This window comes from Phyllobates terribilis, unplaced genomic scaffold (assembly GCF_046119375.1).
Source record: "Phyllobates terribilis strain yellow unplaced genomic scaffold, ASM4611937v1 Scaffold_3__8_contigs__length_932513732, whole genome shotgun sequence".
In the NCBI taxonomy this organism is placed as follows: domain Eukaryota; kingdom Metazoa; phylum Chordata; class Amphibia; order Anura; family Dendrobatidae; genus Phyllobates; species Phyllobates terribilis.
The window spans coordinates 420344163-420366035 of NW_027362763.1; the positions used below are offsets into that span (position 1 = coordinate 420344163).

General features: G+C 42.4%; 1 protein-coding gene across 3 annotated transcripts in view; it reads left to right on the forward strand.

Moving 5' to 3' along the window:
* Positions 1–21873, forward strand: part of CYB5R4 (cytochrome b5 reductase 4) — a 544645-nt gene that overhangs the window by 414440 nt on the left and 108332 nt on the right. For all 3 annotated transcript variants that reach the window (XM_073675649.1, XM_073675652.1, XM_073675651.1), the window contains one exon: positions 20732–20884. In XM_073675649.1, the coding sequence (XP_073531750.1) occupies positions 20732–20884 (153 nt within the window). The remainder of the gene's footprint in view (positions 1–20731; positions 20885–21873) is intronic.

Sequence of the window (21873 nt, forward strand, 5' to 3'; positions counted from 1 at the left end):
CCTCCACACCTTGGGCTATGTTCACACGTAGCATTTTTGATGCGTTTTTGCACTTTTGCATTGCTTTCAACCAAGACAAATGCATTCACCTGGAAATGTAATTTTAACATTTTACAACCTTATCTGGTCATGTGGTGTGTGACACATCATCAGACACATCCTGTTTCATTTATGATGGAGGGACTCTGAAAGTCACAAACACTATTTTTATAGGGCATCAGGCGGCCATTACAATCCTTAAAGGGCCATCAGCCGACTATGCTTTGTTGTTCTCATTACTAACGAGTGGTTCTCCTATACTGTTATTGCGTATGCAATGACTGCAACGGCTGCCAAAAATTTGGAGAAACTCCAGTGCCCTTTGCAAGAGACGTAGAGGTCGGAGGGCCTCCTGCAAAAAATGCTCCCATTATTAGGAAGTGTGTCTCCCATACTGTTTGCCTATGCAGTGAAGTAACGGCTGCCAAAAATGTGGAGGAACTCCAATGCCCCTTGCAAGAGACGTAGAGGTCGGAGGGCCTCATGCAAAAAGTGCTCCCACTATTAGGAAGTGTGCCTCCCATACTGTTTGCCTATGCAGTGAAGTAACGGCTGCCAAAAATTTGGAGGAACTCCAATGACCCTTGCAAGAGACGTAGATATGTTGATATAGTACATATGGTGGTGGAGGATGAGGATGCGGAAAAGGAGGAAGACAAGAACAAATAGACAAAATCAGGAACCGTATACCCATGTCTACGTGGGAAGACAGAGGTGCATGGGAATAGAGTTAGATCTCCCAAAAAAATGACACTGTATTTGAGTTTGTTATGTTGCTCTCATTCGGTGGCTTTGAGAAGTCTGGCCCAATCCAGCCCTTGTTCATTTTTATAAGAGTCAGCCTGTCAGCATTTTCAGTTGACAGGCAGATTCGCCTATCGGTTATAATTCCACCAGCGGCACTAAAAACCCACTCTGACAAAACGCTAGCGGCAGGGCAGGCCAGGACCTCCAAGGCGTATAGAGCCAGTTCATGCCACGTGTCCAGCTTAGATACCCAATAATTATAAGGCACAGAGGAATCACGGAGGACATTGGTACGGTCTGCAAGGTACTACCTCACCATCTTCCAAAACTTTTCCTTTCTTGGGAGAAAACCCCGTGCCTCAGGGCCTGTGCGATGGGAGGGTCTGAGAAAACTGTCCCAGAACTTTGACAGTGTTCCCCTGCCTCTGCTGGATTGCATTTGTGTCTCTCTCGCCTGTACTCCTTGGTTGTCCAACGAACTGTGACCTCTGCCGCCAGTTTTTTCAGATGGGAATTTTTTAAAAAATTCCGCAACAAGCGCCTTCTCGTACTGCCCCATTTTATTAGGCCTGTCCTGCAAGGGAATAAGAGACAGAAAGTTCTCCTTGTAGCCTGGGTCTAGAAGTGTCACCAACCAGTAATAACTGTCACCCAAAATTTGGACAACGCGAGGGTAACGGGAAAGGCAGCGTAACATAAACTCAGCCATGTGTGCCCGACTGCAAAGAGGCAAGACTTCCGTGTCCTCACCAAGGGGATGACTGACCATGCTCTCCTCCTCATCTTCCTCATCCTCCTCCTCCCTGTCCTCAGGCCATCCACGCTGAACAGACGGTATGACAGTTGTGCAGGTAGTACCGTCTATAGCGCAGGAAACTAGCTCCTGTTCTTCTTCCTCCTCCTGTTCCTCATTCTCACCCAATCCATGTTGGGATGAGATGAGGCTGGGCTGTGTGTAATCACCCTGTATGGTTCCTTGCTCCATCTCATCGTGCTCCTCCTGCAATGCATCCTCTTTAATTGTGAGCAGAGAGCGTTTCAGAAGACAGAGAAGTGGGATGGTGACGCTAATTATGGCATCATCGCCGCTCACCATCTTGGTGGAGTCCTTCAAGTTTTGGAGGATGGTACAAATGTCTGACATCCATCTCCACAGGTTTTATGTGTAGAGTCTGACCTAAATACCGACGGCCTTGTTGATGCTGGTAGTCAACAACTGCCCTCTTCTCACAAATCCTTCCCAACATCTGCAATGTATAGTTCCAACACGTGGGGACATCGCAGATCAGTCGGTGAGCTGGAAGCTGCAAACGCTGCTGAAGCATGCCAATGACGGCGGAAGCTGTAGCTGACTTTCTAAAATGGGCACACAGGCGGCGTACTTTGACAATCATATATCCGACAGATCTCGGTAGATTTTGAGAAACCGCTGAACCACGAGGTTAAGCACATGGTCCAGTATTGGTACGTGTGTGAGCTCGCCTCGCCTCAGAGCCGTCACCAGGTTCCGGCCATTGTCACACAACGACCATGCCTGGCTGTAGGGTCAGCCACAGATCTGCCTGCTCTTTCAGAGCTGTCCAAAACTCATCAGCATTGTGCGGTTTGTCACCTAAGCAGGCTTCAGCACAGCCTGTTGCCGCTTGGCCGAGGCAGTGCTTCTAGCTTGCGAGTGATGTGGTCATTTCAGAGATGGCAGCTGAAGAGGAGGAGGTGCAGGAGCTGTTGAGTATGGGGGGCAACCCTGATTGACCAAGGGCCAGCAATCCTCGGCGTTAGGAGGACGTGTTCCGTCCCAATGTCCGACTGGGTCCCGGCTTCCACTATATTAACCCAGTGTGCCGTCAGCGAGATGTACCGTCCCTGCCCACAAGCATTTGTCCACGTGTCCATGGTTAGGTGTACTTTCCCAGTAACTGCGTTGTTGAGGGCACGTCTAATGTTGTGGGACATGTGCTCGTGTTATGCGGGGATGGAACATCGGGAGAAATAGTGTCGGCTCGGGACTGAGTACCGAGGGATGGCCGCCGCCATCAGGTTGCGGAAAGCTTCCGTCTCCACAAGCCTAAAAGGCAATATTTTGAATGCAAGCATTTGCAAAATGTGTGAATTTAGTAGTGTGGCCTGTGGGGAAATGGCTGCGTATTTGCACTTGCGTTACAAGGACTGGGGTAGAGACAACTGAACGCTGCACTGGGACAAGGACGTGGACGTGCTTGCTAATTGTGCTAGTTGAGAGTGTGCAATGACAGGTGCAGGACAGGAGGCATGTTGGCATGCGCCATGGACAGGGGATTGTGTTATGATCTGCAACATGTACTAAGGAAAGATAGGGGAAAGCTGTCCCTACTATAAGACTAAGCTGAATCCCTACGATGTAGCGGGCTGCCTGTTCCTAGTGAACAGACCCGCCTTAGTCCTCGGCTAGTCTGAACGAAGACCTATAGAATTAAGGGAGGGGTCCCTAAAAGAACTAAGGACTGGGACAAAAAAGGGACACCTCCTAAACAGAAGTTGTTGCAGAACACAAAAAGACAAACTGACAAAAAGTACTAGAGGTCCCAGAGGACCAAGCGAACTTGACAAAGAAAGGCACAGAAGCACCAGGCTAGAGAGACAGTAGAACACTGAAGTCCAGCACAGCCAGAAGGGCGGAGCTGGAATATAAAGGCCGATGGTCACATGACCGCAAACCACATGATAGAAAAAACAAACAGGAGGGTTCTAACAGTACCCCCTCTTTTATGAGGATCCTCCAGATCCTCCAGGCCCAGGCCTATCCGGAAACCTCCTGTGGAAAGCTTTAACAAGCCTAGGAGCAGAGACATCATCCGTCCTTACCCAGGAGTTGTCTTCGGGACCGAAACCCTTCCAGGAGACAAAATACTGTAATCTCCCTCTATGCCATCTAGAATTCAAGATACGAGAAATTTCATATTCGCCGTCTTCCACCACAGGAGGAACTGTGACAGTGGCGTCCCTATCAGATACATCAGCCTTTTTCAACAAGGAAACATGAAACACAGGATTAATCTTCCAAGAAGTAGGGACATCCAACCTAACAGCAGACGGGTTAACAACCTGAAGCACTTTAAATGGACCCACAAACTTAGGACCCAGTTTTTTAGAGGCAATCCTCAACCGCAGGTTCTTCGAGGACAACCAAACCATGTCACCCACAGTAAACAAAACCTCTTTACGTTTCCTGTCAAAATACTTCTTGTTAGCCTCTTGAAGGTTACAATGTACATTAGTCCAAACTCTCTCCAAATCACCGGAAAAATTCTCCTCCTCCGGCACCGCCGACCCCAATTTGGAGAACGAACCAAAAGACGGATGTCTCCCAGTACAACAAAAAAAAGGAGAACACCCAGCAGAGGAGGATGTCTGATTATTAAGAGCAAATTCTGTGAGAGGCAGAAACTCAGACCACACCTTTTGATTGTCCACCACAAAACAACGCAAAAACTGTTCAACATCCTGGTTTTTTCTTTCAGTCTGTCCATTCGACTCAGGATGATAACCAGACGAAAATGACAAATGGACTCCCAACCTGTCACAAAAAGCACACCAAAAGCGAGCCACAAACTGAGGTCCTCTATCAGAAACAATATCCGTGGGAACGCCATGGAGCTTGACAATCTCCTTAACAAACGCCTTAGCGAGTGTCTTGGCGCAGGGCAACTTAATGAATGGAACCAAATGACACATCTTACTAAAACGGTCCTCGACCACCCAGATGACAGTAAAACCCTCAGACACAGGAAGATCAGAAATAAAATCCATAGTGAGATGCGTACAAGGCGTACTAGGAACCTCCAGAGGGCAAAGCAACCCCGCAGCAGGAGTATGTGAAGCCTTTGACCTAGCACACACAGTACACTGACGCACCCACTTGATAACTTCCTTCTGCCATCCAGGCCACCAAAAACTGCGACTGATAAGTCTCTTAGTCTCCAAAACTCCTGGATGACCTGCCAACTGAGACTCCTGACACTCCACAAACAATTCTCTCCTAAAGGCTCTAGGCACGAACAACCTCCCATGGGAAGTGTTAGATGGAGCATCATCTTGAGCATTCAGAATCCCATTCTCCAAAACGGAGTCCAAAGCCGCCACCACAACTCCTTTCTGTAAAATGCTCTCCTCCTCCTCGGCACCGACCGTAGGAGAGAAGCTGCGAGATAAAGCATCGGCTTTAACATTTAGTACCAGGGATATAGGTAACAGAAAAATGAAACTGAGAAAAAAAAAAGTGCCCACCTAGCTTGACGGGCATTCAAGCGCTTGGCAGCATCCAGATAGATCAAATTCTTATGATCTGTGAAAACCTGAATAGGAAATCTAGCGCCTTCCAAAAAATGACGCCAATATTCAAACGCAAATTTAATAGCCAGCAACTCCCGATTTCCAACATCATAATTCAGTTCGGTTTCCGAATTTTTTTTCGAAAAGAAGGCACAAGGATGTACTCCACCCTTGTTCTCCTGAGACAAAACTGCTCCGACCCCACCGATGAAGCATCGGCCTCGACCAAAAAAGGCTTGGTCTCATCAGGCTGCAAAAGGATAGGCACAGAACTGAACCTCTCTTTGAGATACTCAAACACTTCAATGGCCTCAGTAGTCCACTGGGCCGCATTCGCACCTTTCCTGGTGAGATCGGTTAGAGGTTTAACAATTACAGAAAAATCCTTAATGAATTTCCTGTAATAATTGGCAAAACCCAAAAATCTCTGTATAGATTTCAAACCAATAGGCCTAGACCATTCCTGCACAGCCTGAACCTTCACAGGGTCCATCTCAAAGCCCTCGCTGGAGACAATGTAGCCCAAAAAACTAATTTTCTGCACAGCGAACTCACATTTCTCCAGCTTAGCAAAGAGTGAATTATCACTCAATAACTGCAAAACTTCACGTACACTGTGCTAATGGGACTCTAGATCTGGTGAATAAATCAAAATGTCATCCAAATACACAACCACATTCTTACCAATCAAAGGTCTCAGGATGTCATTAATAAGGTTCTGAAAAAATGCAGGTGCATTGGTAAGGCCAAAAGGCATCACCAGATTCTCAAAATGACCTACCGGAGTGTTAAAAGCAGTTTTCCATTCATCACCCTCCTTCACACGTAACAAATTGTATGCCCCCGGAGATCAATTTTGGAGAACCACTTGGCTCCCACTAACTGGTTAAATAAGTCAGGAATTAACGGTAATGGGTAGGAATTGCGTACGGTAATCTTATTAATTTCACGAAAATCCAGACATGGACGTAAGCCGCTGTCCTTTTTTTTTAACAAAGAAGAATCCAACTGCCACAGGCGACTTAGAAGGTCTAATGTGACCAGCAGCCAGGCTAGTCTGTATGTACTCCTCCAAGGCCTTTCTTTCAGGGATAGTCAGATTAAACAAAAGACTTTTGGGAAGAGTAGCACCCGGAACAAACTCAATGGCACAATCATAATCCATATGAGGAGGTAAAACTTGCGACTCCTCCTCCGAAAAAACCCTCCAAAAATCTTGAATAGGCACCGGTAATTTCCCTTTTTCCACAGCCGCAATGCATCCATTACAACATTTATCATAGCACTTCGCACTCCAAGACTTAATCACATTAGTAGACCAGTCCAATAAAGGATTGTGCAGTCTTAACCAAGGCAATCCTAGAACAACTGGAGAGGGCAAATTATCCAAAACAACCAAGTCCAAAATTTCTTGGTGAATGCCATTGCTAGTGAGAGGAAATGCAGCAGTCTTGTGAGTAATACATTTCAAAGGAGTGTTATCAATTGCAATCACAGAAATAGGTGATGACAAAGGTTTGGATTTCAATTTAAGATTTTCCAAAAACCCTTTATCAATCACATTAAGTGTTGAACCACAATCCACAAATGCCTGAAATTCAATCAATTCTCCCTGCAAAGTAGTACTCCCAGAAAGAAATGCTCCTGCAGAACATAAACCAGCTATACGGGCGTAACTGACCTTTTTTTTTCTTTACTTAGACGACGCTCACAATACTTAATCAAATGGTCAGCTTTACCACAATAAAGACACGATCCCTCGGCGAATCTCCGATCTCTTTCCTGAGAGCTGAGTGACATAGCCCCAACCTCCATCGGTTCCCCGCCGTCAGAGCAGATTTTCTGGGGACTAGTACCTGACATTACAGGAGTCTTTACCTCATTGAGCCTGCACCTCAGTCTCCTGTCTATACGAACAGCTAACTGCATAGCTTCCTGCAGAGTCTCAGGTGCAGGGAATGCAATTAGCAAATCCTTAACCCTTTCACTCAGACCAGCAAGAAATAAACATCTCAGCGCCGAATCATTCCACTTAACTTCTGAAGCCCATCTCCTGGAGTGTGTGCAATAATTTTCAACATCATCTGACCCCTGATTCAAACGTCTAAGTTCTGATTCAGCAGATGAGACTCGATCAGGATCGTCATTTAATAGCCCCATAGCAGAAAAAATTCTTCAGCAGACCTTAAACACGGATCATTAGGCTGGAGAGAAAAGGCCCACCCTTGTGGTTCATTGCGCAAAAGTGACATAATAAAACCAATTCGCTGTGATTCATTCCCAGAGGACCTTGGTCTCAAACGAAAATATAACAAACAAGCATTTTTAAAGGAAAAAAATTTCTTGCTGTTTACCATAAAAACATCAGGCAGTCCTACCTTGGGTTCGACAAAATGTGCTCCAGGACAGCTACTCACGTGTTGCTGAAGCTCAGCCACCCCCAGAGACAATCCCTGCAGGCGTTGAGCCAAATCCTGGACGGAAACCATACTGATCCCCGAATTTCTTTCCTTTTACTTTTTTGGGCTGGACTTACTGTTATGATCTGCAACATGTACTAAGGAAAGATAGGGGAAAGCTGTCCCTACAGTAAGACTAAGCTGAATCCCTACGATGTAGCGGGCTGCCTGTTCCTAGTGAACAGACCCGCCTTAGTCCTCGGCTAGTCTGAACGAAGACCTATAGAATTAAGGGAGGGGTCCCTAAAAGAACTAAGGACTGGGACAAAAAAGGGACACCTCCTAAACAGAAGTTGTTGCAGAACACAAAAAGACAAACTGACAAAAAGTACTAGAGGTCCCAGAGGACAAAGCGAACTTGACAGAGAAAGGCACAGAAGCACCAGGCTAGAGAGACAGTAGAACACTGAAGTCCAGCACAGCCAGGAGGGCGGAGCTGGAATATAAAGGCAGAGGGTCACATGACCGCAAACCACAAGATAGAAAAAACAAACAGGAGGGTTCTAACAGATTGGCGTGCACGCACAACAGCGGAACAAGCAGTGGTGTCACCCACAGACACTGTTGCTGGACCCTAGGGTTCAGCCCATTTAGTCGGGTGCTTTGCTGCCATGTGCCTGATCATGCTGATGGTGGTCAGGCTGCTAGTTTTGCTACCCCTGCTGATGCTGACCTGGCAGGTGGTGCAAATGGCCTTTTTAGGGTTATCGGCAGAGTGTTTAAAAAACAACCATTCTCGGGAAGACCTAACAGTTGTACTGGCAACTTCCGTCGTGTTGGGGTTACGAGGAATGCCTTCCCGCATTGTGTCTGCGGCCACCACACTGCTTGTTTTTGCCTTTTGTGGTGCTACTCCTCCCTCCCCCGTGTGCTGCTGTCCTCGCTCTGTATGTCCCCCTGCCTGGTTGAGTCAGTTACTATATCATCCACCACCTCGTCTTCCACTTTCGCACCCTGGCCCTCCTCCTGACTTTCTGGCAATTGTGTCTCATCATCATCCACCTCTTGCGACAGTAATTGCACTTTCCCACCGTCGCCTTCGTGTGACCGTGGCTGCTCCAATATTTGGGCATCGCTACACGCTTTCTCCTCTTGACTCGCTTGAAGCTGGCCGGGCAAGAGGCTTGAATCTACAAATGGTAAAGTGAACAGCTCTTCGGAGTGTCCAAGTGTGGGACCAGTTGTCTCCGGCCACACGGCATGGTAGGAGGAAGGAGGATCAGGGTAAGGAATATGCGGTCCAGACTCACAGCTAATGAGACTTGACCATGTGGAAGACAGGGTGATTGTGGTGGTGGCTAAGTGACTTGAAGCATTATCTGCTATCCTACCAAGAACCTTTTGACACTGCTCTGTGTTCAGTAGTGGTGTTCTGCGGTCCCCTAGTAATTGGGACAGGAAGGTCAAGCGACAAGATGTGGGTGTTTGTTGTGGCACAGTTTCAACTTGCCCACAGCCACGTCCTCGGCCTCGGCCTCTGCATGCACCATCCCGGCCACTTCCCCGTCCCTTGCCACGCACCTTGCCCATTTTTAATGGAGAACAATATTTTTCACGAGAAATCGCTGATTTTGGAACGCAGGTATATGTGATACGTCTGACAGAGAGCCACAATTTTAAATAGCAGGCCTGAAATTTGCTAATACTATTCTTCACAGACACCTAGTATGAATAGCTTGACCTTCACACTGCAATAGAATGAAAATGGAAGAAATGTCAGATTTTGGAACACTCTTATAGGTGTTATGTCTGACAGAGAACCACAGTTTTAAATAGCAGGCCTGTAATTTGCTAATACTATTCTTCACAGACACCTAGTATGAATAGCTTGACTGACACACTGCAACAGAATGGAAAAGGAGGCCAATATTTTCCACGTTCAGTTCAAATTTCTGGATTTTTATCACTGAAATATGGAACAGATCTGGCTTTATTCTGCAGTGAGAACAAGCAAATGGAGCAGAAAAATTGTGTACTCTGGATTTCTTTTTAAGCAAATAACCAGTATTAAGATCAAAAGAAAATTTTCCCTGGCCCCTGATATCTGGAGCTATGTCTACAAATATCTGTAAGAACAGCAGCAGTAGGAATGTTCAATGGACCCTCTTGCACTATATGCACTGCAGTCTGCCACATACACTGCCTGCCTAAATCCTGTTATCACCACTGAATATATGCAGCTGGATTAGTCCTCAGAAGGACTGTTAGTTCAGTTGGATATATATATATGTTGTGGAATGCCTATACTAACTATGAAGAAGCAAATCTCTCCCTGACGCAGCAACAGCTCTCCCTACTCTGCCTGGTTCAGGAGTTGACTGTGACGAGCATGGCGGCGCCCGGTCTTATATACAACTGATGATTCTGTGCGGCCAGCCAATCGCTGTAATACCCACAACCAACATGGCTACGGCATTACAGTGCATGGCAGGCAATCCCTGCGTGTTCATTGGCTCTCTAAAGAGCTCCAAACATGCAGTGAGGGGACCTGAGTTCCCACCAGAACAACCTTGAAATACTCGCTGAGCTCGTCGAGCACAGTGATGCTCGGGCGAGTACCGAGCAGTGGCGAGCACGTTCGCTCATCACTATACAGCATGTGAAGCATCTTTGCAGCTTCCATTACTTGACATTGATTCAGGAATGATATGTTATGAGTGGTGTGGGTGGAGAGGAGACATAAAAGAGTAAACTAGAGATAGCTAAAATGCATAGTAGCCATGACAATAACCTGTTCTTAAGAAACCTAAGGAATTGACATGGCTCAGGTATGGCATGTGTTATATGAGCAGAAGAAATGATAATTGTTCAAATGAAAGAGGGATTTAAGGCTGGATTTCCACATTGAGGATCAAGAAGTGTCTAACAAGAATATAGTCCTGTATGTAGAAAACCTGATTCTTTATTTACTCCTATAATACATTACATAACAATGAATATCAATAAAATATTATAAAAGGGTGCCTCTAGCCAAGAGGGAACCCAACTCCAGACTAATAAGTAATCACAAAAATGTATGCTGAATAGCTATGGTTCAATAGATACAAATTCTAAGCAATCCGAATAGTTGGATCAATACATCAAAAAGTACAATATATATATATATATATATATATATATATATATATATATATATATATATATATACTCTATTCAATCTGCATAATACTGAAAGTGAAGTTCATACACGATAAATAATCCAGGCAAATAAATATCTTTATTGTTACTTATAGTATCTGTCTTTTGTAGTATAGAATGTTCTTGTTCTTAGAAATACCAATACTAAATAAGAATGCTTGTAAAAATGCATGCAAGGCCCGATTCAAGTGTTAACCAAGTGTGATTTTGAGATAGGCGATATACTAAGACATAAAGATATTGATGGGTATATTACCTGAAAAATAAATGTACTGGTCAAATCAACAAAACCAGACTGGAGCTGCGTCCCTCCACCCCGACGTACGTTTCGCCTTGCTTCTTCCGGGGGCATGTCAGGGTGGAAGACCTCATAGCTATTTAAATCCATGTAGACCATTTGAAGGACAAGGATAGTTTATCCAGTATCCGCCCTCCTTTTTATGTTGTGCTAATCTGCCATCTCCACGTCACAAAAGCAATTACACATGACCAACTTGTAAACACCCTCACCTCCTGCATCGTACCAATCAGTATTCACTGCGTCATGAAGTCAAGTTCACGTGACTTTACTCGGCTCATCCATTCATCAGGCCATCATTTGAAAATGACTTCCGGCCAGCAGCTGTGGTGGAACGCAAGGTCTGTACCCACCCAATAAGAGTGAGGCGACCTTTCATCACCTGTTGCCATGGGCTAAGTAGTCTAATGAATAGTTCACATGTGCAAATCGCGCTATCACTGCACTGGTCCATTCAAAAACTAAGTCTTCCCTATTACATTATAACCCATTGTTGGTGGCAGAAAAAATGTAAGTATGCTAAATGAATCAAAATACGTATTGGTGCATGTGCTACCATTAAAGTGTCTAATACAGGAGCATTTTGAAGTAATAAATGCATTTTAATTATTAAAGTGCTGCTTGCCAACAACATTTCTTAAACAAGAAGGAAAAAAGAAAGAAAACCAAACTATGGTCTTGAATAGAATATATACAGTACAGACCAAAAGTTTGGACACTCCTCATTTAAAGATTTTTCTGTATTTTCTTGACTTTGAAAATTGTACATTCACACTGAAGGCATCAAAACTATGAATTAACACATGTGGATTTATATAATTAACAAAAAAGTGTGAAACAACTGAAAATATGTCTTATATTCTAGGTTCTTCAAAGTAGCCACCTTTGGCTTTGATGACTGCTTTACATACTCTTGGCATTCTCTTGATGAGCTTCAAGAGGTAGTCACCGGAAATGGTCTTCCAACAATCTTGAAGGAGTTCCCAGAGATGCTTAGCACTTGTTGGCCCTTTTGCCTTCACTCTGCGGTCCAGCTCACCCCAAACCATCTCGATTGGGTTCAGGTCTGGTGACTGTGGAGGCCAGGTCATCTGGCGTAGCACCCCATCACTTTCCTTCTTGGTCAAATAGCCCTTTCACAGCCTGGAGGTGTGTTTGGGGTCATTGTCCTGTTGAAAAATAAATGATGGTCCAACTAAACGCAAACTGGATGGAATAGCATGCCACTGCAAGATGCTGTGGTAGCCATGCTGGTTCAGTATGCCTTCAATTTTGAATAAATCCCCAACAGTGTCACCAGCAAAGCACCCCCACACCATAACACCTCCTCCTCCATGCTTCACGGTGGGAACCAGGCATGTAGAGTCGATCTGTTCACCTTTTCTGCGTCGCACAAAGACACAGTGGTTGGAACCAAAGATCTCAAATTTGGACTCATCAGACCAAAGCACAGATTTCCACTGGTCTAATGTCCATTCCTTGTGTTCTTTAGCCCAAACAAGTCTCTTCTGCTTGTTGCCTGTCCTTAGCAGTGGTTTCCTAGCAGCTATTTTACCATGAAGGCCTGCTGCACAAAGTCTCCTCTTAACAGTTGTTGTAGAGATGTGTCTGCTGCTAGAACTCTGTGTGGCATTGACCTGGTCTGACCTGATCTGAGCTGCTGTTAACCTGCGATTTCTGAGGCTGGTGACTCGGATAAACTTATCTTCAGAAGCAGAGGAGACTCTTGGTCTTCCTTTCCTGGGGCGGTCCTCATGTGAACCAGTTTCTTTGTAGCGCTTGATGGTTTTTGCAACTGCACTTGGGGACACTTTCAAAGTTTTCCCAATTTTTCACACTGACTGACCTTCATTTCTTAAAGTAATGATGACCACTCGTTTTTCTTTACTTGGCTGCTTTTTTCTTGCCATAATACAAATTCTAACAGTCTATTCAGTAGGACTATCAGCTGTGTATCCACCAGACTTCTGCACAACACAACTGATGGTCCCAACCCCATTTATAAGGCAAGAAATCCCACTTATTAAACCTGACAGGGCACACCTGTGAAGTGAAAACCATTTCCGGTGACTACCTCTTGAAGCTCATCAAGAGAATGCCAAGAGTGTGCAAAGCAGACATCAAAGCAAAAGGTAGCTACTTTGAAAAGCCTAGAATATAAGACATATTTTCAGTTGTTTCACACTTTTTTGTTAAGTATATAATTCCACATGTGTTAATTCATAGTTTTGATGCCTTCAGTGTGAATGTACAATTTTCAAAGTCATGAAATTACAGAATAATCTTTAAGTGAGAAGGTGTGTCCAAACTTTTGGTCTGTACTGTATGTGCATAAAAAAAAATCTTATAAAGTGCCCTTGACTGGAACAAGATTCTAATGTTTTAAAATCGTATATTATATCTGAAGAAAAGCACAAAAATACATATTAAGTGCTGTGTGCATATAAAAAAAATTACTGGCCAATAGATATGAACCAACATAAATACGGGCACTGGGTATGTGCATGTATGAATAATTATATACAAAAAGAGAAAAAGCAATATGTTGCCCATACTGTGAAAATGGATCTGTAACAGGTTTGTTGAATTTATAATAGATATTACAACACCAAGTGCTATAAACAGATAAATTACAAAAATGAAAGCGTGCATATGAGTTACATATGAGGAGTATGAATGTGTATAAATAGGCGGGCTAATGTGTCAGGTTCGAGATGATAAACCTGAATAATGTGAGACAAGAAAACTAAAAGACATCTTGGACAACTTCAAAACAACTGCTCCAGGTTACCACAGATGTTCACAAAGGCATAATAGTAAAAACTCCAATACACAAAGTACCTACCTAAAGCTATTCTGGGGGAATAAACCCAAATTAAATTCAAAAGGTCAAAATTGGGGATTGAAAATTGTATGTGGAAAATTATACTTTTCAGTCGGACCAGCCAGTGCATCATGAAGGTTATTGCAGTGACTGGGCCAAGTGAGCAGCACACCAACCACAATCTTCAGTTTAAAGGGAAGTGACCAGGCGGAATGTATGTGGACAAAATAATCCTGTTCAACCCTGATCAGTCAGAGCCCAACAAAATGAAGTCAGGGGAATTGAACTCCGTGAACAGCACAGATGCCACATTAAAAAACAGCAAAAAGGCAAGCGAATAAAGGAAATAATGCACTGTTTAGTCGGACCAGACAAAGTACCAAACTATGGTCATGGTGACTAATGCATCTTTAAGACTACATGAAAAAGTGACTTTGCGTTTCCAGTTCAGGGGAATGAACTCAAAAAATAATATATAAGGAAGAATCTGTACTTCGCTGTAAGCAGTAACAGAGACTGGACCCAGTGATCAGTGCCAACTCCACAACAAATCTCAGCAATAAAATTTCAAATTTACTGACAATGAACCCAAGGAACCAAATAAGATTAGATTAAAACATTAAATCAAGTATTCCGATTAATATATGTGTCCATAGATCAAAATAAATCTACTAAAATGGATGAATATTCATGCCCTTATTAGACCTGAAAATCCTCAAAAGTATAAATGTTTCCTTTATGAATCTGAAGATTTTCCCATTGATGTTCGCAGAGTACTGCAGGGTTCAGAGGTATCCATGATTTTCATTCTTCAAATTTGCATGAAGGGGTTTAGAATGGAAATATCCAAGCGTACGCAGTCAGACCATGAATGATAAATAGATCCTAAAAAATATATAAAACACCAATTAAAATGAACAAACATGAAATAAATATAAAGCAATGTCCACAACCCATAAAAAATGCCTCAATAGAAAAATTCATATTTACAAAAATGCTCCAAAACTCTCATTTAATCCCTGAGATGTGAGGGTGCCTAATGTATAAATCCATCGACTCTCAGTTACCACCCCTAGAGACCAGTGAAATTAGGTTGATACCTTTAATTTTTAGCAGATTGAAATTACACTGATAAAATAGTTTAAAATGTCCTGGGATCCTTTTCAATGAGCATTTAGCCTCCACTGTTCTCGCCTTCTCAATGTCTCTGCAGTGCTCTCGCACTCGGATTTTGAGTTCACGTGTTGTTAGTTTAATGTAAATTTTTTACATGGACTTACTGCATGATTTACCATACCTTTGGAAGAGCAAGAAATGTACTTTCTGATGTCATAAGTCTTTGATCCGTCAAAATTGCTGAAAGTGTTAGCTTTTACAAGATTGGAACATGACTTGCATAGTCCACATGGGTAAAAAAAAAGACTAGTTATGCATCTGGAACTTGATGCATTTTTTGTGGGGTTATAGTGGCTGTGTACTAATAGATCTCGAAGGTTCCTGGATCTCTTCTCTACAATTGAAGGTTTAAGCTGCAGGATTTTCTTCAAAGTTGGGTCAGTGTGAAGGACAATCCAATGTTTGTCAATGATTTCCCTAAACTGATGCCACTTGTTGTGGTATACTGTAATGAGTCGTACCTGATTCTCGGACCTGGAATCTTTCTTGGTCGCATTATCATATAATAGTTCATTTCTGGGTGCTTTTTTAGCGCTCAAATAACCTATTCAGATGGTTCTTTTGTTGTAGCCTCTTTCCTGGAATCTTTGAACCATATCTTCTGATTGTGCTTCAAAGTTTTGAATATCAGAATATATTTGTTTTACTGTCAGGAATTGCCCAACTGGAATTCCACGTATGGTGGCCTGTGGGTGAGAAAAATGAGCATGAAGAAAAGACTTTGTTGCGGTAGGTTTTTTTTAAAAAAAAAAATTATAGATATGTTTCCATTGGGAAGAGTACATATCTGCAGATCCAAGAAGTCTATAGTTCTTCCATATTTGAAGGTTAAATTGATGTTAAGAGAATTTCTGTGTAGTCTATCCATAAGAATTAGTAGTCCCTCCCAAATAAACCAAATATTATCTATCTCATCCATCCCTGAGTCAGCTGGCATTCGGTTATTGGCTCACTTCGAAAGATGTCCCTTCCCCATGCTCCTAAAAATAGGTTAGCATAGGGAGGGGCGCAACAGGCTGCCATTCAGTCCCCTGTAGTTGCAGATACATGTGGTCCTTGAAGATGAAGAGATTATGCGTGAGTACAAACTCCAAGAGCAATAATAATAAAGTTTCCATCTTTTTGTTGATGTTGCTCGAGTTGAGGTACCATGAAACTGCTTTCAGCCCGTCTGTATGTTGTATGGAAGTACACAGTGCCTCTACATAAGCTGTTGGCATAATGGAGTTCTCGCTAAGGTGTAAGTTGTCTGAGTAATGCTGCAGTGGTATCTTTGATAAAAGATGGCAGTTCACTCACCAAAAGTTTAAGAAAATAATCAATAACTTCGGTAATCACTTCACATAGTCTTCCATTTCCCATCACAATTTGTCTCTCAGGTGGTTCAAGTAGGTTATTGTGTATCTTAGGAATCAGATATAGCGTAGGTATCCGGGGTGGGAATCTTTGATGACATTGAGTAATCTTTTTGGGATAAAAATTTCTTGATAGGCTCTCTCTAGGGTGTTACAAAGTTCATTCTGAAAAAGACCTATGGGATTGGTTAACTTTTTTTAGAACAGTTTTTGCTGTTCGGTAACTGAAACGCCTGCTTTTCGTACATATCGTTGGGGCAAATAGCCAAATTTTTCCCTTTGTCGGCCGGCTTAAACACAACATCGTCCCATGATCTCATTTCTTCAATAGCTGCTTGCTCAGATTGATTACAATTTGATTTGCCGAAACCTTTTTTGGATAGTTGTTCAATGTCTTAAGACACCAGTATGGTGAAGACATCGACAGTGAGACCTATGCCTAGAGAACGAAATTTTTGGGATTTGCCGATAATATGGTTGGGAAAATTATTTATCGCCATTGGATTACTTTCTTGTGCCAGGGCTTCAAGATTAGCTAAGGCCTCCATTTTTTCAACAGATATAAATATATCATCAAATCCAGCTTTATGATCTAATTTTTTAAAAATCAATTTTCTACAAAATAATTTGGGCTTTTATTGTCGTGAATGGATCTAGAGAATATGAAGGAGAAAAAGGAAGTCCCTTCTCTAATATTATCAACTGATTATCAGATAGTATATGAGATGAAAGGCTAATCACCTTTGGTTGATCATTCTTCCTATTTTTGGGATTTCTTTTAAAGATGTCTGCTGGCCCATGTCGGAATAGTTTCTTGCTTTGCTCACTCATTGATGTATTAGTATCAGAAACTGAGGACATCGAATTAAATTAAGGATTTCTAGATATACGAGGGTCAGTCAATAAGTAATGCCTCCTATTTTTTTTCTCCTTAAATAAGGCAGTTATGTTAAATATTCGAATTTGGCACAATTCCTCAAACCTTCTTCTCCAATCCACAGCAGTTGCAACTTCCTGCACCAACAGGTGGCAGGACTGTATCCGTTTGCAAAATGGCTGACATCGATGTTCGTATTAGACAATGTTCTGTGATTGAATTCTTGCATGCAGAAGGTGAAATGCCCATTCGAATTCATGAGAGACTGAAAAATGTGTACGGTGATGCAACAGTGGATGTCAGTACTGTTAGACGATGGGCTCGTCGCTGTAACACAGCTGAAGGGCCATCACCGTTGGCTGACAAAATGCGGAGTGGCAGGCTAGTAACCGCAGTGACTCCAAGCAACATTCAGCGAGTCGATGACATCATTCGTGGTGACCGCCGGGTGACTGCAGATGAATTGTGTGGCATTATCTGCCTCAGTAAAGGCAGTGTGATGAAAATTATTGCACAACTGGGATACAGAAAAGTTTGTGCACGGTGGGTCCCAAGAATGCTTTTTACCATGCTGGAATACATGCCCTTGTTAAACGGTGGACCAAGACTGTGGAAATGGATGGAGATTATATTGAAAAGTGATAAATTAATCGTTAATGTTGTGGTTTTCAACCTATGTAATTGCATTTGAATTTCTTGCCAATTAAAAGGAGAAAAAAAATAGGAGGCATTACTTATTGACTGACCCTCGTAGATATAGTTTTCATGTTTTTAGATTTTTTACAATTGCCATTGAAAAATTTTATTACTTTGATAGTCCTCTAGATCCCTCTGATACTTTTTCATTTTGCCTTGACATATGTCCTTTTCCCACTTTTCAATCTCAGTATTCAGATTAGTGGATCATGCTTTCAAAATGGTCTTTGCTGGCATCATTTTGTATGGTTATTTCCAATTTGTTAATTTCCTCTTCAATTTTGCTGATAACCATTATGTTGCTTTCAATTATAATTTGTAAAAATTCCAGGGAACAAGCTGTAGCCGCCATGGTCCATCTTTCAATTAAGTTTTAGTCTTATAGTTCAAAGGTGGGAAATATTTGAACTCTAAGACCCCTTGGTATTATTTTTTGACTGACATAATATTCCAATGGCGTTCTGGTCCACTATATTTTAGTTTTTTTTTATATATAGAACAGTTTTATATTTTTTATAAAAAGTTATTTTTCAGATATAGAGGTATCAACAGATGGCGATGAGGCACCATTCTTAAACAGATGCTTTTTGATGCCAAGATAATTCCTTATCTTTACAATCCATTTTAATGAATTAGACGATCTGTTTGCAAACAGAAAAATAACTGATAAACATAATAGTCGCAAAAATCATCCCTTACTCAAAGGGGGTAACACTTCACAAGAACTGAAACATACTGACCTCTGACGTTTTAGGCCATGTGCCCACAATGCAGAAATGCTCCAGATTTTTCCTGAGCGTTTCTGCATCTCCCTGGCAGAAAAAACGCATGCGGATTTTACATGTGTTTTTTCAGCCAGGGACAAGCGTTTGTCACTCGTTTTGCACATGCGATTTCGCATGCGGGTTGTCAAGCGCTTTCCAAGCGATTTTAGCATCACTTGGAAAAGTGCTTGGCAACTTGGTCACACTATATAAATCCATGCAACAGGCATGGATTTATATTGTGTGACCAAGTTAGTTAAAAAAAAAGAATAAAAATGGTAAAAAAAAATTTAAAAAACATTATACTCACCTTCCGATGGCCCCCGGTCTCCTTCTCCGGTCTCCCCGGTGGCCTGCGGTGGTGTAAAAGTACCTTCCATGACGTCATTTAGTCATGTGAAAGCTCACGCGACCACAGACGTCAGCGTTCGCTTGACCTTTCACATGACTGAATGACGTCATGGAAGGTCCTTTTACACCATCGCGAGCCACTGGGGAGCCAAGACGTACCAGATAGTAGACCGCGGGCTATCAGAAGGTGAGTATAATGTTTTTTTTTTATTTTAAATTCTTTTCTTTTTTTTTTACAGGTACTATGGTACGCAGGTCTGGATGAGAGTCTCCTCTTCTCCAGGCCCGGGTACCATCCGCACATTGAACCGCTTAATATCTGCATGTGCACATGTAGTCATGCGGATATTAAGCGATTCAATGCAAGTCAATGGCGGCAAAAACGCTGCACTTATGCAAAATAATTGGTAGTGCTACGTTTTTTTCCGCAATGATAATCCGCAGCGGAAATTTCCGCAGCATGTGCACAGCACATGCGGATTATCAGTGGGGAACATAGCAGACCTTCTACCAAGCGTTTTTTTAAGGGTCTCTGCGGCGGAATTTCCGCTGCGGAAACGCTTAAAAAACGCATAGTGGGCACACAGCCTTAATCTCTGAGAATAAGAAGTGTCTAACAAGAATATAGTGTGTAGAAAACTTGATTCTTTATTAATTAACTCCAATAATACAGTACATAACAATGAATAACAATAATATATGATAAGAGTGCCTTTAGCCATGAGGGAACCCAGCTCTAGACTAATAAGTGACCACAAAACTGTATGCTGAATAACTGTAGTTCAATTGAACCATTCAACCTTTTGTTCGGCGCTGACTGATCCACATACAATTTTTATTTTCAGTCCCCAATTTTAACCTTTTGAGTTTAAAGAAGTTGTCCGTCAACGAAATCCCCAAAAAATGTTTAAGCTATTCTGTGCTGTATTGTAATATGCAACATCCTTATGAACTTTATTTTTTGTTTCTGCCTTTCGTTCGTCCTGAATTTCACTTCATTCCCTGCACTCAGTTTGTTTAGCTGCGGCTCTACCAAACTTGACAGGTCCTCTGCGGTATTATCTAACATCACAGCCAAGGTGACCTCAGTGTTCAGCACCGCCCTCTGCCCGCCCACTGCACACTCATTGGCTGGTATTACCTGCCCCAGCACTGACCTCTGTCATTCATCCCAGCATTGGGAATAACAGAGCAGTGTCCTGTGTCCTTATCTGTGGACAGCAGCACTGATCAGCTCCCTCACATCACATCCACAGTGGTGATAGATTTGTTACATGTTCCATACATTGCCCCTTATAGATACATGAATAGGGTGTAGTGAAAACTATATATAGCACCCAATGTGAGTCTATGGGCACAGCTTCAAATCTACAAATAGTTATTCATTTGCATATCAATTCAAATGCTGATTTCTCAATAATAGAGGAACAGATTGGCCATGTAAAGATTTTGCTGGACTTGTCTTTGAAAGAGCTACATGCACATATGAATAGTTTGAGCTGCAAAATCCTGCTGGCAGATTACCTTCAATGTCAGCTATGCTAAATACTTCTCTCAATAATGATTTTCTACTAGTGCACTGTATTAGTTCAGTAATTATACCTTTCATGAGTAAGAACCTGCTTTGAGCAGTCCAGGTAAACCTCAAGACTGGTTGGACTTGATCAATCTTTAATTGCTGTAAATTTATTTGTTTCAGGAATTGAAGTAGCAAAGCCATATACACCCGTGTCAAAGGACTTAGTATTCGACTCTTTACAGTCAACTCTCTGTGATAAGAATTATATTTACATGATGATTAAAATCTACCCAAATGGAACTTTCACTCCACACATCGATAAATTAAAAATGGGTAAGACATTGTGTTTTTTTAATTATTTACCTTTCCAAAGAAAATGTGTGAAATTTATTTAAAAAGCTTAGAGGAATGTAATAAACTCTTCACTGACTGTGAATATTTACAGTACAGACCAAAAGTTTGGACACACCTTCTCATTTAAAGATTTTTCTGTATTTTCATGACTATGAAAATTGTACATTCACACTGAAGGCATCAAAACTATGAATTAACACATGTGGAATTATATACTTAACAAAAAAGTGTGAAACAACTGAAAATATGTCTTATATTCTAGGTTCTTCAAAGTAGCCACCTTTTGCTTTGATGACTGCTTTGCACACTCTTGGCATTCTCTTGATGAGCTTCAAGAGGTAGTCACCGGAAATGGTCGTCCAACAATCTTGAAGGAGTTCCCAGAGATGCTTAGCACTTGTTGGCCCTTTTGCCTTCACTCTGCGGTCCAGCTCACCCCAAACCATCTCGATTGGGTTCAGGTCTGGTGACTGTGGAGGCCAGGTCATCTGGCGTAGCACCCCATCACTCTCCTTATTGGTCAAATAGCCCTTACACAGCCTGGAGGTGTGTTTGGGGTCATTGTCCTGTTGAAAAATAAATGATGGTCCAACTAAACGCAAACCGGATGGAATAGCATGCCGCTGCAAGATGCTGTGGTAGCCATGCTAGTTCAGTATGCCTTCAATTTTGAATAAATCCCCAACAGTGTCACCAGCAAAGCACCATCACACCTCCTCCTCCATGCTTCATGGTGGGAACCAGGCATGTAGAGTCCATCCGTTCACCTTTTCTGCGTCGCACAAAGACACGGTGGTTGGAACCAAAGATCTCAAATTTGAACTCATCAGACCAAAGCACAGATTTCCACTGGTCTAATGTCCATTCCTTATGTTCTTTAGCCCAAACAAGTCTCTTCTGCTTGTTTCCTGTCCTTAGCAGTGTTTTCCTATCAGCTATTTTACCATGAAGGCCTGCTGCACAAAGTC